The sequence below is a fragment of the Sphaerodactylus townsendi genome, linkage group LG03 (assembly GCF_021028975.2).
Source record: "Sphaerodactylus townsendi isolate TG3544 linkage group LG03, MPM_Stown_v2.3, whole genome shotgun sequence".
Lineage (NCBI taxonomy): Eukaryota > Metazoa > Chordata > Lepidosauria > Squamata > Sphaerodactylidae > Sphaerodactylus > Sphaerodactylus townsendi.
The window spans coordinates 157,073,859-157,088,777 of NC_059427.1; the positions used below are offsets into that span (position 1 = coordinate 157,073,859).

Consider the following 14,919-nt stretch of genomic DNA (forward strand, 5'->3'; position numbering starts at 1 on the left):
CAAATAGACAGTTAATCATGGACGCGAGGTCCTTTTCGCCTGAACGCGAAACCTTTGTTGGCTCCGCGGCGGAGCGCACACGCTCCGCAAAGTCAGGCGGCCATAAAGAAGGGGGGAGAAGCTCCACTCAAACGGACGCCGCAACGCAGCGCGCGGGAAAATCTGGCGCCTCCGAGCATGCGCAGTCATCCCAACCCGCCAAGAAAAAGAAAAAGACTAAAACGGCCGGGAGTCTAGCGCCTTCCCAGGGTGCGTCCTTAACCGGAGACTCCATAGCCGACTCCTCCGGCCTTCCCAGGGCCTCGGAGCAGTCGTGCTACACCTCAAGCGGGCCCCCCGATCAACTGGTTCTTCCCTGTGCCCCTAACAGGCAAGACCCACAGGATCCTGAACGGGGAGATTCTAACACTGGGCAGCTAACTCCAGCCTCCTCCTGGATGAACGCGCCCCCTGCAGTTTTCGCTGAGTTCCTTAGAAGGGAGATAGACAAAGCTCTTGATGCAAGAGATCAAAGAACAGCTAATGCCCGCTCCTCTACTCGGTCCCATAGATCCCGCAGTCCCCACCGAGAGGACTCCGGCTCCTACAGAAGGGACCCCTTAGCCCTACCTAATGAGGAGGAAGAAGAATTATCCAGTTTAGATGGCTCTGATGGGGGAGAAAAATTCTCTGACACAGAGGAAACCCCTGAGCCAGCTGTAGAACAATCCATACAGTTCTTTAAACTGGAAGAAATCCAATCCTTAATTTCTAAAACTATCTCCGCTCTGGATTTACGCGACCCTGAGGACGCGGAAGAACAAATTCCCCAGCCTTCCATTAACGCTTCCAACAAGCCAATCAAGGGCTATCCAAAAGGCACATCATCCTACTTCCCCGCTGATAGGGAGGGCGACAAGTATTTCCCTGTTCCTGAATGCTTTGTTAAAAGGATTCATAGGGAATGGCTCAATCCCACTGCCCACAAGGGCTTGCCCCCTAATTTTAAGAAAAAATATCTGATGCCTCAGCAGTTTCACGTCCTCCTCCAGAATCCTCCAGTTGATGCCCCTGTGTCCATCCTACATTCCGGGGCACTGGTAGCCAAAGAGGGGGAGGGCAATATCAAGGACCCGCTTGATAGGAGGTCTGAAGCAGCGCTTCGTAGATCCCATGAGTGGTTGGCGGCAGCCATCAAAACTCTTACGCCCTCCTCCACAGTGGCCAGAGCCTCCATGGTGTGGCTCAAACGTCTCCTGGAGATGATTCCAGTCGAAGCAAAAGGCATCAGAGAAGGCATCGAAAGGGTCCTTTCTGCCAATTCCTTCATAGCAGATGCCACCTTCGACGCCATGTCACTGGTAGCGAGATCCTTAGCCTCTAACATGATAGCAAGACGCAACGCCTGGATTCGCCCATGGCAAGCGGACATACAATCTAAACACGTAGTGGCTGGTTATTCATACTATGGAGGGGCCCTATTTGGCAAAGAATTGGACGAAGTCCTTGTCCAAACCAAGGACAACAAAAAGACGATGCCAAAATCTGTCCGGGCACCCGACAGGTCCTCTACCAACAGCAAGTTTACCTTCCGGTCCCACAAATCCTTACCCCGCACGCAACGAGACGGGCAAAGACCACACTGGCAGAATCAACATTCCTTTCGGAACTACAAACAGTCCTTCAAACAATACAACAAGCCGGGCAAGTCCTTCAACTCCAATAAGAACAAGCAATGACGATCAAAGCATCCCGGTGGGAGGCCGTCTCCAACACTTTCAGCACCGTTGGCAGGGAAACCACGTGGACAGGTGGACAAAGGAAGTCATCTCCACAGGTTATGTGATAGAATTCAACGTTATTCCACATCACCACCTGTTCATTTCGCCGCTCTCAAAGGATCCGGCCAAAGCCAGCAGAACTCTGGAGGCGGTTTCCCACCTAACCAAGATCCAAGCCATCGAACCTGTACCGACAGCGGAACGTTTCTCAGGGACATATTCACATTTCTTTACAGTCCCCAAAAGAAATGGGGACTGGAGAGCAATCCTCAACCTGAAGCGCATCAACAAATTCATTCGGGTCCCCAAATTCAGGATGGAAACCCTTCGGTCTATCACGGCAACTCTTCGCCATCAAGATCTGCTGACTTCGTTAGATCTGACCGAAGCCTATTTGCACATCCCTATTCACAACTCTCACAGAAAGTACCTGAGATTCGCCATACAGGATCAACATTATCAATTCAAGACGTTGCCATTCGGACTAGCCACGGCCCCAAGAACCTTCTCCAAGGTACTATTGGCTCCAGTCATCATGTTGAGGGAACAGGGGATACACGTCTACCCCTACCTCGACGATCTGCTGATTCGTTCACGCTCCGTCCCCAAGGCCATCGCCGACATCGAGGTAGTTCAAGAAACCCTAGCACAGCATGGCTTTATCGTAAACAAAGAAAAAAGCTCTTTCATTCCCTCCACACGGCTAGAACACCTAGGCGCAGTGCTGGACACGGTACAAGACTCCCTTTTCATACCAGAAGAGAAGGTAGAAAGAATCAGGAAAACGACATTACTAGTCATGTCCAACAGAAGATCGTCCTTGCTAAAACTGGCAAGTCTGCTGGGAACCTTCATCTCAGTAATCGACCTGACCCAGTGGGCACGTTTTCACGCGAGACCGCTCCAACGATTCCTCCGTGCATACCAGCTGGACATTATTGCCAAGAAAGACAGAAAATTGACCATACCCCCAAGAGTCCGTCTCAGCCTTCTCTGGTGGACGAACCGCTCCAACCTCAGACGGGGAAAACGTTATCTACATGCTCATCGAGCTCAAGTCTTCACAGACGCCAGCCTTCAGGGCTGGGGGGCCACACTCAGTCAAATGTATGTCCAGGGAACTTGGTCTCCGGAAGAATCTCGGCTCCACATCAATGTGTTGGAAACTCGAGCGATCTTCCTTGCCCTTCAACATTTCCGGCCACAAATTCGTCACCAACATGTCATCATAAGAACAGACAATGTTGCCGCGAAGATGTACATCAACAACCAGGGCGGCTCCAGATCAGCAAGGCTCCACTCGGAAGCAACAAAAATCCTCCGATGGGCCGAGGAGAACTTGGTATCGCTAGAAGCCCTACACATCAGAGGAGTCCAGAATCTAGAGGCGGATTGGCTCAGCAGAATCTGTGCGAAACCGAATGGCGACTCGATCCACGGGTCTTCTTCAAGATATGCAACACCTTCGGCACTCCGGAGGTAGACCTGTTCGCCTCTCAGAAGAACCATCAACTTCCAAAGTTCATGACCCGACACTACCATCCACAGGCAGTAGCAACGGACGCCCTGAACGCGATATGGCCTCCAAATCTTCTCTATGCATTCCCTCCTTTTCCCCTGATCCCTCGGCTCCTGCGCAGGATCATATCCGAAGGCGCCTTGGTGATCCTTGTAGCCCCCAGATGGCCCAGGAGACCCTGGTTCACCACCATCCTGGAACTGGCCATCGCAGAACCACTGACTCTGCCAATCACTTCCGACTTCCTGACGCAGGGCCCCATCATACATCCCGATCCCGCTTGGTTCAAGCTGACCGCATGGCTCTTGAACGGGCAAACCTCAGGATAAAGGGGTACTCGGAAGAAGTCACATCTACAATCTTAACAGCCAGACGCAGGTCGACGGTCAATATCTACAACTGTTCATGGAAGGCCTACGTCAGGTGGTGCCATCGCAAACGACTCGACCCCACGGAACCATCCATCACCGTTATCTTGGAGTTCCTGCAACAGGGCTACTCAATGGGACTCAAGTGTTCCACCTTACGCAGACAATTGGCAGCTCTTGCTACCGTCATCCCTTGTGTGGGCGACACCCCCATCACCAGACATCCGGACGTTCTGAACTTCCTAAGAGGGGTAAAATTGTCCCAACCTGCGGTAGTCCACAGGTTCCCCTCTTGGCGCCTGAACGCTGTCCTGTCGGCACTCACTAGGTCCCCGTTCGAACCCATTCAAACTGTACACATCAAATGGGTAAGAATGAAAACGTTATTCTTAATTGCAATAACATCGGCCAGAAGAGTGGCTGAACTTCGCGCCCTTTCAATAAACTCAAAATTCTGCGTGTTCCATAAGGATAGAGTATGTCTTCGTACAGATCCAACTTTCATTCCGAAGGTTAACTCCCCTTTCCACGTGCGCCAGGAGATCGTCGTTCCCAACTTCATGCCAAACCCCTCTCATCCCAAAGAGAAATCGTGGCACACATTGGACGCGCGACGGGCCTTAAAAGCATACATAATAAGAACGGAGGAGTTACGCAAATCAGAGAGTATGTTCATCAACATTAGCCCGCCCAACTTGGGAGCGCAAATGTCCAAGGCAGCAATCAGTAGTACCCTGAAAGCCTGTATATGCGAAGCATACAAAGCTTCTGACTTACCGGTCCCTCAGGGAGTCACAGCTCACTCAGTTCGCAATGCTGCGACCAACGCAGCCTTCCGAAATCATGCATCGGTGGAAGACATCTGCAAAGCTGCCACCTGGTCTTCCATTTCCACCTTCATACGTCATTATAAAATTCGGTCCCTGGCCTCGGCAGAATCAGCCTTTGGCAAAAGGGTACTGGAAAGTATCATCGGGGACTAATGAAACCCACCCGAATTCGGGACACTGCTCGGGGAGGTCCCACACAAGATGCCCCACTCCTACAGTAGAAGGATCCATTGGATACTCACCGTGAAGGGTCTTTCTACTGTAGGTAAGTGGGGCATCTTGGCCCTCCCTAGTTCCATTTGTTTCCCGATGTTACTCTCTCAGTTATCAACTAAATTCATGTTTTCAGACTGTTCAACGTTTAGGGTTGTCGTTGTTGTTGTCACTGTTCTAGTGATCCTAGTTATTGCCGAGCCGTTGTTTTTCCTTCCGTGTTTTTGGTTATATGTTCCTGTTACTTAAGTGCTATACTACTATGCCAGGCGGGGGTACTGAAGAAGGTGACCCCAAGACCTCACAGGAAGTACATGGAAGAATTTCATCATTTCCTGCCTCTCTGCAATTGGTCGAGATCACACCCACACAAGATGCCCCACTTACCTACAGTAGAAAGACCCTTCACGGTGAGTATCCAATGGATCCTTCTCCAAATCTAGATTTTGTCTTCATCTGATCATCTAGCTCTTTAAAAAAAAAACCCTTCATTCTTCCTACTCAGGTGAAATCGCTCTCCTGGAGGGACTGACAGTCGTCTATAAGAGCAGCATTGACCTGTATTTCTATGTTATTGGCAGCTCCCATGAAAATGAGGTGCGTTATCCCAAAGCAAGAGCCAGACTCTTGTTTTTTATATTTTGCTTTCCCTACTGAAGGATAGGTGTCCATACCATTTGTATGCAGGTCCTCCTCCTTCTTTCTGGCACTGCCATAGTTAATTGAACCTTTTGCAGAAAAGAGGAATTGTAACCCTGAGCCTCCTGAAGGAGCAAGTTTTCAAAAGGTTAGCCAGGTCCCTTCTGCACGGGCAGAATACTGCACTTTCAATCCACTTTCACAATTGTTTGCAAGTGGATTTTGCTATTCCGCACAGTAAAATCCAGCTTCAAAGTGCATTGAAAGTGGATTGAAAGTGCATTGTTCTGCATGTGCAGAATGGGCCAAAGAGTCTAGCTTATCTTGTAGCATGTTAAGCTATTGTCAGAGGCAACTCTAGCGTCAGAGTGGTGCTAGTTTTCCCTGGGGCGGGGGTGTATGTGTCTCCTTTATCCTCCAACCTCTGACTTCTCCTTTTGCAGCTGATGTTAATGGCCGTGCTCAATTGCCTGTTTGACTCACTCAGCCAGATGCTGCGGTAAGAAGACTCCTTGCTGGTCTTGCATTTGAAAATCATAATGGGGTGAAAGCTGGGTGGGGGTGGGGGGTGGTGCACCACTAAACAGTGGGGCAGATTCACTTGCTTGGTTTTTAAAACACATTGAAGTTCGTGCCAGTTGGTGGTTCCCCCTGTGTATTTCAGTATGCTGAATAAGCAGGAACATCCTATTGGGAACTCTGTTGAATGTGAAATGCAAATACAGTAGAAGAAATGAATAAGAACCCTGCTGCATAAAACTCTTTCCAGTGTTCTGTTTCTGGGGAAGCAGGACATGGGGGCACTAGATGTTCCTTATTTTTCTGGCAAATGGTAATCTGAGGTATACTGTCTCTGAACATGGAGGGTCCAGGTGGTTATCATTGCCAATAGCCATTGATAGACTTAACCATTGATAGACTTAACCTTCTTTTTCATTTTCAAAGACATTTAGATTGGTGCACATCACCAGATCTTTTGGCAAAGAATTCCATAAGTTAATTATGTGTGCATAAATAATTGCCTGCCTTTGTCTTTCCTGAATGCACTCCCAGTGAATTAATTTCCTTGAAAAATAATTAAAATAATGTACAGAATAGGAGAAAAGAGGAAACAGTACATTCTAAAACACATTGCTTGACTAAAACATAATACATTAATAATATAAGACTAAAGCAGGAATCTGATATTCGAAACATTAATAAACTGGATAAAATACTATTGACATTGATGTAACATTGAGTTGAGATCTGGATGTTACAAAATGTTAATATATTGTACTAGTGAAAGATCTCTTATTCATATTTTTAAAAAGTGAGGAGACCCTCGTAACAAATGAGTTCAACCCCTGCATTAAAGAAACATGCTTAATTGTTGCATATGGCTTTCTTGATGTGGAATGTTGAAATTCATTTTGTTGGCAGGGGTATGATGTATCCCCTTGGACAACCCTTTACCTAGGGTTGTGCGCATTGAGTATGTCCAGTGTTTTGGGATGCAGGCTCCTGTGTACTGTGCAGTAGCCACAGCATGTGCTATAAGCTAGCCTGGAAACCTACAGTGAAACCTGGAAAGCCCGGGAGACGGCAGGGTTTCTTTTAGGTGTGGGATGCAACTTGAAACCATATATGACCTCTGCTGTATGACTTACCTTGCCTTAAGGGTGGCCCAATCTGCCTGGGCTTAGGTCACGAGTGATGAGCCAGGCCTTCATCACAGGTGCCATGGCAATATAACTACCCCCTTTGCTGAGCTAATTCTGTTGTCTCCCCCTGCAGGAAGAATGTGGAGAAGCGGGTTTTGCTGGAAAACATGGAGGGGCTTTTCCTGGCAGTGGATGAGATTGTGGATGGGGGGTGAGTCCAGACAGTGCTGTGGTACTTGGTGCATTGTGGAAATCTTGTAAGCTTGGATCTGTCTTCAGTCCAGGAGCCGAAGCCCAACGACACCTAAGAATGAACTGGGCTCTTCCTTTTGCCTCTCTGCCCAAACTCCCTTGAAGCAAAGCCCAAGCTGACATTTTCCTTCCAATTTCACAGGGTGATTCTTGAGAGTGACCCTCAGCAGGTGCTACACAGAGTTGCTGTGCGGGTAAGTGAACATGCTTCTCTGCGTATCTGTCCAAGCCATAGCTATGGCTTCTGTGAGCTGGTCCCAGCTGAGGGATAGAGCAGTCCATTTGCTTAGGCCGTAACAGCAAGGAAGTTGTGAAAGGCTGTCACTTAGAGGAAGGCAGGGAGCTGTTCTTGTTGGCAGCGGAAGATAGGAATCACAATAATGGGTATAAATTTTGGGCGGAAAAGTACCAGCTGGACATCAGGAATTATGTTTTTTACGGTGAGAGTCATTCAGCTGTGGAATCCATTGCCCAGGGGAGGTGGTGATCTCCCCCTCACTGGATGTCTTCAAGCAGCAACTGGACCAACACTTGCCAGGGATACTTTTGGCCGGGGGTATCCAGCTCTAGCCTGCATGCTGGCATGGGCTGATGGGAATTATTGTCCATGAACATCTGCGGGGCCAGAGTTGGGCACCCTTGCTTTAGTTTAGACTGATCCTGTATGGAGCCAGGGGTCGGACCAGAGGACCTGTATGGCCCCTTCCAATTCTGAAGCCTTGTGCGAGTTTAAAATTGCTTTTGGTGATGTGGGGGGATGGTGATGTGTGGGGATGGGACAGAAATGTGATGCTGCATTTGGATTCTTGAGGCCCCTTTAAACGCTGGATTAGCTCAGCTCCTTCTGCACAGCCCTTTGAAGAATTTGGCACAGATAATGTATCTGATCCAAAGCCCAGGGCCATTGTAGGTGGAACCTGCAGCTGGAACTGGGAGGCCTGTTTTCAGTAGAGTACCTCTGTGGGAGCTACTGTGCCAGATTAGTTGGGGTGATTCATTCCCCCATTCGCTCCCTGCATTGGGAATGTCTGTATAGCACAATGGCTTTTGAAGAGAAAAACTTCCCAACTACAGAAACGTTAATATTGAGAAATCAGTGCTGTGCTGGCTATTTTATAAAACACATAAAATTTAGAAGGCCCGCAGAATCAGAGACAAGCGGCAATGAGAAGGCCAAAAACGAGGGCTGGGGAAAGGCCCTCTAAAAATGGGTCTGTTTCTTTTTCAGGGAGAGGATGTCCCTCTTACAGAGCAGACAGTCTCACAGGTATGTCTTTTGAACAGATCCCACCTTTCCATAAATCCTGCTTGATATGTGCCTTTCTTCATTCCCCACCCTCTACCTGCCAATCTCCATCAGCACCTTCAGGTGTGAGATGGGAGGATATTTCCATTCTACATGTCTGTAACTTGCCCTGACCAAGATAGCCCAGGCTAGCCTGATCTCATGAGCTCTTAGAAGCAGGGTCAGCCCTGGTTAGGGTCGGCTTGTATGGGAGACCACCAAGGAAGTCCAGGGTCACTATGCAGAGAAAGGCAATGGCAAACCACCTCTGAATGTCTGTTGAGTCTCCTATGGGGTTGCTGTAAGTTGGCTGACTCAATGACTTTCCACCAACAACCTGCATTATATCAACGTGGTCTTTGGGGTCTTTATTGATCTTGCTTCTCCCAAAACACACCCTAAGGAGAGGACACACGGGAAAAAGCTGAGGAGATCATATTGGCAGGATCAGTAGAATTATTCCTAATTGGGGCCAGACTGAACTTCCTCAGGGGTGGTGATGTTTGGACGTAGTGCCAACTATCTTCTGGCTGGGATGGAGGCCAGAACTTCCTTCCTGTCATTTCTGCTGTCTCTGGGCGGCTTGTCATGAGAGGGGTTTTTTTTCAGGCAGGGTGAGCAGCAGCATGCTCCGTACCATTGCTTGTTTTCCCTGCCTCCTTGAAGAGGGTGGGATGCAGCCTCTCAGTTTCCCTCATTCTTCTGGCTGGGGATAGAAGCTAGGGTGTTTATCCCCTGCCATGCAGTTGAATATCCTGAGAATCCTGGTTTTCCTTTGAACAAACCTTGCACGTCAAAGGAACGTGGAAGTGGGCTTTGCAGGTTGTTGGAGTATCTGTGTAGCTCCTTGGTCTTCCACAAGATGGGTGGAAGTAGCAAAAATGCTTGCATATTGCATGCAAGGCCCAGAATGTGAATGTTGTTCATGCGGAGTGTACACATCTCCAGGTATCACTTTTAAAGATTGCCTGTGCATGCACCCTCTTCTAAAGTTTCAGGGATATTCCAGTAATGTCCCTAGAAGCCACAAGAGGGTTTTAGTCAATTGCTGGCTGAATGGCGCTAGTTGAGATGACTAGCTGAAACCTTCCTCTGTTTGCAGGTGCTGCAGTCAGCCAAGGAACAGATCAAGTGGTCCTTATTGCGGTGAAGAGCAACGTGGAACCTCCCTTCCTGACCTACTGTATCTCCAGCAACCAACTCAGTCCTCCTTGTCTGTCTTTGCACTGACCAAAATATAACATGACCATCGTTTTTGATGTATCGGGCATCCAGTCCTTTCCGAATCTCACTGCTGTCTCTGTGATGGTTGATCTAGGGCAGGAGTCTCCCACATGGTGTCCACTAGCACTATTTTTGGTCCCCGCCAGGTGTTTTTAGAAAATGGGTGGGGCCAGGTAGGGGTTTCCCCCAGCAAGGCACCTGATTGACTATTGGAGATTTATGTGGCTGTGCAGAGTTTTTAAAATATTTTGGCAGCAGCTGCCGCCACAGCACAAAGTTCCACACTGTGCCCACTGAAGTGAAGCTGTGGCAATCATCTGGCGGCTGACTCCACCTCCTGCAGCAGCCATTGCGTTGCTGCACCTGCCATGCCATATCAGAATTCCAGATGTGCCCATGGGCTCAAAAAGGTTGTGGATCCCCAATCTTGGAGCAGGTGTCCACTTGTTGGGTCTGTGAGTCCTTTTGACATTTTAAGAGAGTGTTGTGGGCGCAGCCACAAAAGAGCTGCAAGGGTGCGGGATCCAACCGTCCTTCCTCTCACTTTCTTCCTCTTCCTTCTATTAAAGGAAGAGCTATGTAAGTTAAAAGAAAGCTCTTTTGGATGGACGAAGGCTTCAAAGGTTGCTCAGTGGAGGGGGAGGACAGGAGTAGGATCCCTCCAATCACAAAATGTTGGGAGGTTCCAAGAAAAGCCTCTTCCAAAGCGGGGGATGGGGACAGGACAACTGTTTCTGAATGGGCTCTCCCTGCAGCCCCAAGGATGATACCGCCAGTATCCTGCTTCAATAAAACAGAAGGAAGCCAGGATGGGCAAGCGAGTGCTACACAGTAGATTGACAGGGCGCCCTGTTGGGGATCACTAACCTTGCATTAGGAAACAATCGAGAAGGGCTACTTTGATTGACTCATCATGGGTCATGAATGTTTGGAGAACACCTCTGTTTGCATCCTTTCCAAGCAGCTGTCATCCTATCATAAGCCTTTATGAACACAGTGGTGATGTGGGATTCTCCCACATCTCCCAGTCTTCTATCAGTTGACCACCCAAGGAGCAGCAGTGGCATAGGCGGTTAAGAGCTCGTGTATCTAATCTGGAGGAACCGGGTTTGATTCCTAGCTCTGCCGCCTGAGCTGTAGAGGCTTATCTGGGGAATTCAGATTAGCCTGTACACTCCCACACATGCCAGGTGGGTGACCTTGTGCTAATCACAGCTTCTAGGAGCTCTCTCAGCCCCACCCACCTCACAGGGTGTTTGTTGTATGGGGGGAAGGGCAAGGAGATTGTAAGCCCCTTTGAGTCTCCTGCAGGAGAGAAAAGGGGGATATAAATCCAAACTCTTCTTCTTCTTCTAGTCTGCTCAGCTTGCCCTAGGTCAGGGGTCTGCAACCTGCAGCTCTCCAGATGTTCATGGACTACAAATCCCATCAGCCCCTGCCAGCACGGCCAATTGGCTATGCTGGCAGGGGCTGATGGGAATTGTAGTCCATGAACATCTGGAGAGCCGCAGGTTGCAGACCCCTGCCCTAGGTTTTCTAAGTTTTCTTGTGGCAATTGATTTTGATGAGAGCACAAGTCAATACACACAACACAGGTCGCATAGGTAATTTTGGCCTTGTGGAAAATGCACACAAACGTATAAATCTTACTGTATAATCATCCATCCTTATTAGAAGAAAATGCAGGAGTTTTGAGTTGCACCAATTTCCATCATTATGGGAGAAGAATCCTATGCAGCTCAAAAATCTGCTTTTCCTTGTGGCAGGACTGCCTGTTTTGATTCCATGGGCCTACAGAAAAAGCATGTAATGTAGTGAGTGCACAATTCAGCTAAGAACGTCTTAGAAAGTTGACAGGAAGAATCATAGAATCAGAGTTGGAAGAGATCCCAAGGTCCATCAAGCCCAACCCCCTGCAATGCAAGAACACACAATAAAAGTAGATTCCTTTGAAATGTGGTGTTGGAGGAAAGTTTTACAGATACTGTGGACTACCCAAAAAACAAATAAGTGGGTTCTGGATCAAATGAAGCCTGAACTGTCCCTAGAAGCTAAAATAACTAAACTGAGACTATTCTTCTGTGGGCACATTACCCGAAAATAAAAATTTACTGGAAAATAACGCTTAAAAAAGTTGTAGGCAGAAGGAAATGAGGAAGACCCAATGGATGAGGAGGGCCCAACATGGGATGGATTGACTCAATAAATGAAGCCATGGCCCTCAGTCTGCAAGACTCCGGCAAGGATGTCAATAAGAGGACATTTTGGAGGTCCTAGAATCATAAGGTCGCCACGGGTCAAAGGGACTTGACAGCACTTAAGGCACACACACACTTACACAAGAATGTGTATCTCTTTTTAAAGCAAGTTTTCAGTTCCTGTTGCTGTGCACTTTTGAAGTGGGATCTACTTCTAAATTTACTGTACTTTTCTGGATCCAGTTGCAAAATAACTCTCATTCCTTCTGCCCAACATAATACGGGAATCTCACTTCAGCCAATAGTGAATAAAATGTATATTTTTCATACTTTATTTATTATTAATTTTATATACCGCCCCTCCCCCGAAGGGCTCTGGGCAGTGTACAACATAAAATAACAAGTGGAGCACATAGACAAGTACAAATATAAATAATATAGGCTCCATTAACCATAAATTAAAACCCCATTAAAATACAGCGATACAAAATTGGCGGCGTCCAACATTAAAACCCTTGTAAAAACTCTCCCAAGAGGGGGAACAGTGGCCCCATAGATGTTAAGGGACCCAAGATGCAAAGGAGAACAAGAAGTACTTAGTACTTTACTGACATCTAGCGTTACTGAGCAACACGCACTGTTTCCTTGCAATTTGCCACATTATGCAGAAGCAAACCCACATCTGCTGTCGAATCTGCTGGAGTTCCTCTTCCAGCTCACTCAGATTCTGACCCATAGTTTAAAATAAAAGGGGTGATACCTGCTGAAGGGCAGAGAAGTGCTGAACCAAGATTTCAGTGATCGCAGGAGGAGCCTTCAGGCTGTGTGTAGCTTCTCTCGTTACCCAGTTTTCCATCCTTCCCCAGTATTTAGCAAAAGCAGAACAAGTATTGCAAAACCTGCAATACTTTTATAAATTAATTATGTAACTCGGCTTAATTTGGATTGATGCTTGTACGTTTTACTATACTCTGTCTCAGATAAAGATGTCGGTGTGGTCAGTTGAGGTTCAGCGGTGGAGAAAATTGTATGCTTTCGCATTATAGTTCCAAAAAATAGGAGAATTGTCACTCGTTTTTATGCACTGCCTTTGTCAAAACCATTATTTTGTGCATTACTGAACATGGTACCTTGATACAAGAATATAGTTCATCAAACTTTCAAATGGATGGGGGGATGGGGGGGTGGGGAGCAGGCCTAAATTGGAGCTAGGACCCAGGCAGAGCATTCTACAACAAAGAAGGTCCAGCATGTTGAGTTATGTGGCAAAGGAATATACAATCTACTAACATCTTTTTGTGAGACAGAATATAGGTGCAGAATTTGATCTATGTGAGTATCCTTGTGAACAAGCAAGGGACCCCTGCCTGGGCTGACCACCAGTAGGTGCTTATGACTGCCAGCCCAACAGCACTGTGCCAGTTTTAGTTTGCCAGTCAGTCTGGGAAATGGGAGGGCTGAGATCAACAGAACCAATTGCTGGAGAGCCAGCTTGGTGTAGTGGTTAAGAGCAGGTGGATTCTAATCTGGAGAACTGGCTTTGATTCCCCACTCCTCCACCTGAGTGGCAGAGGCTTATCTGGTGAACCGGATGTGTTTCTGAACTCCTACATTCCTGCTGGCTAATCTTGGGCTAGTCACGATTCTCTCCGTCCCACCTACCTCACAAAGTGTCTGTTGGGGGGAGAGGAAGGGAAAGGAGCTTGAAAGCCACCTTGAGTCTCCTTACAGGAGATAAAGGTGGGGTAAAAATCTAAACTCCTCTCTTCTTCCTCCTCCTCCTCCTGAGCAGGGATGTAAGTTGCCATTTATGTTTGCTGAATATATGACGCTAGCTTATGCACAATGAACACCACTGAGTCAGTATCACCTCTTCTGACTGGCAATGGCTCTCCACAATTTTGTTCTTTGTAGTTGCTGCATAACTACGGTACCTTTTTGAACTAGAGAACTGAAGCAAGGGCCTTCTAAATGAAGTATGGGCTCTCTGTGGAACATGTGGAAACCACTTGTAACAAATGAGACATTTGGGCTATTAAAGTTAGCGTCGTCTGCCCTGGCAGCAGCTCTTCAGAGTTTCGATTCCTCTTTGCCTGGCTGTGCTGGGAACAAAACCTAGTACCTTCTGCATTCAAAGCAAGTGGTTTGCTTCACCACAGTCCAGCCCCATTGACCCATTGCTTCTCCACACTGTAACGTCCACTGTGCAGAGTGTTGTGTGCTGGTTGCCTCAGGTGGGTATTTTGCACCATGACTTTCAATTTGCGCTCGTAGCCGCTACACTACACCAATTCCCAGCAGTAGTGAGGAGATACCCAGCCTTACGCAAACTAAAACAGCCACTCCCAAGATGGAGAAAATAGGTCCAAATGTGCTCTTTGGCTTGTTTTCAGCACGGCCAGTGAAAGCAAGAGGCCAAAATTTTGCCTGTGAGATTAGGAGGCCGGGATGGGTTTCTTCCAGCCCAGTTAAAAGTTGACAAAAACCAGATTGTGTGTGCGTGTGAGAAGAGGCTTTTGACATTTCTTTAGAAAAGCTCATGGACATCAGGAACTATTGGAACCAAGAATGTGCTCCTAGTTAACTTGTGTTAACTAGTCCTTTTGAAAGTGTTAATTTGTCCCACACACATGCTGCCTAGCAGCAGGTGCCCTGGGCTGCCCTGGGCGATGCTTGCTTTCAAAGGGCATAAAGGCATCTTGAGCAGCTTTAACAGTCTGTACCATGTTGAGCTTTCTTCCCCCCTTCACACTGCAGTGATAATGACACGGCCTTTTCCCAGTTTGTCTTCCCAGCCCCCGCTTCTAACCTACCTTAAGTGTGTTATTTACCATGTTACCATCTCTGTGCTAAAGTAGATTACAGACCTGTTCCAGCTGTGTTGTAAATCTCACCAGATGAGTTCTTTTTCACAAGCTGAGGAATCTTCAGGCTTGGCTCAAAGCCACAGGGAAGCAGAAGAAAAGAGACAGGTACATTTTTCAGCTC

At 47.7% G+C, this 14,919-nt stretch overlaps 1 protein-coding gene across 1 annotated transcript in view; it reads left to right on the top strand.

Annotated features, from left to right (window-relative positions):
• Nucleotides 1–9,763, top strand: part of COPZ1 (COPI coat complex subunit zeta 1) — a 27,908-nt gene extending 18,145 nt beyond the window's left edge. The window contains exons 4-9 of the mRNA XM_048491002.1: nucleotides 5,196–5,287; nucleotides 5,773–5,828; nucleotides 7,106–7,183; nucleotides 7,367–7,418; nucleotides 8,453–8,491; nucleotides 9,612–9,763. Coding sequence (XP_048346959.1) covers nucleotides 5,196–5,287; nucleotides 5,773–5,828; nucleotides 7,106–7,183; nucleotides 7,367–7,418; nucleotides 8,453–8,491; nucleotides 9,612–9,659 — 365 coding nt within the window. The 3' untranslated portion in view covers nucleotides 9,660–9,763. The remainder of the gene's footprint in view (nucleotides 1–5,195; nucleotides 5,288–5,772; nucleotides 5,829–7,105; nucleotides 7,184–7,366; nucleotides 7,419–8,452; nucleotides 8,492–9,611) is intronic.
• The last annotated feature ends 5,156 nt before the right edge of the window (nucleotides 9,764–14,919 follow it).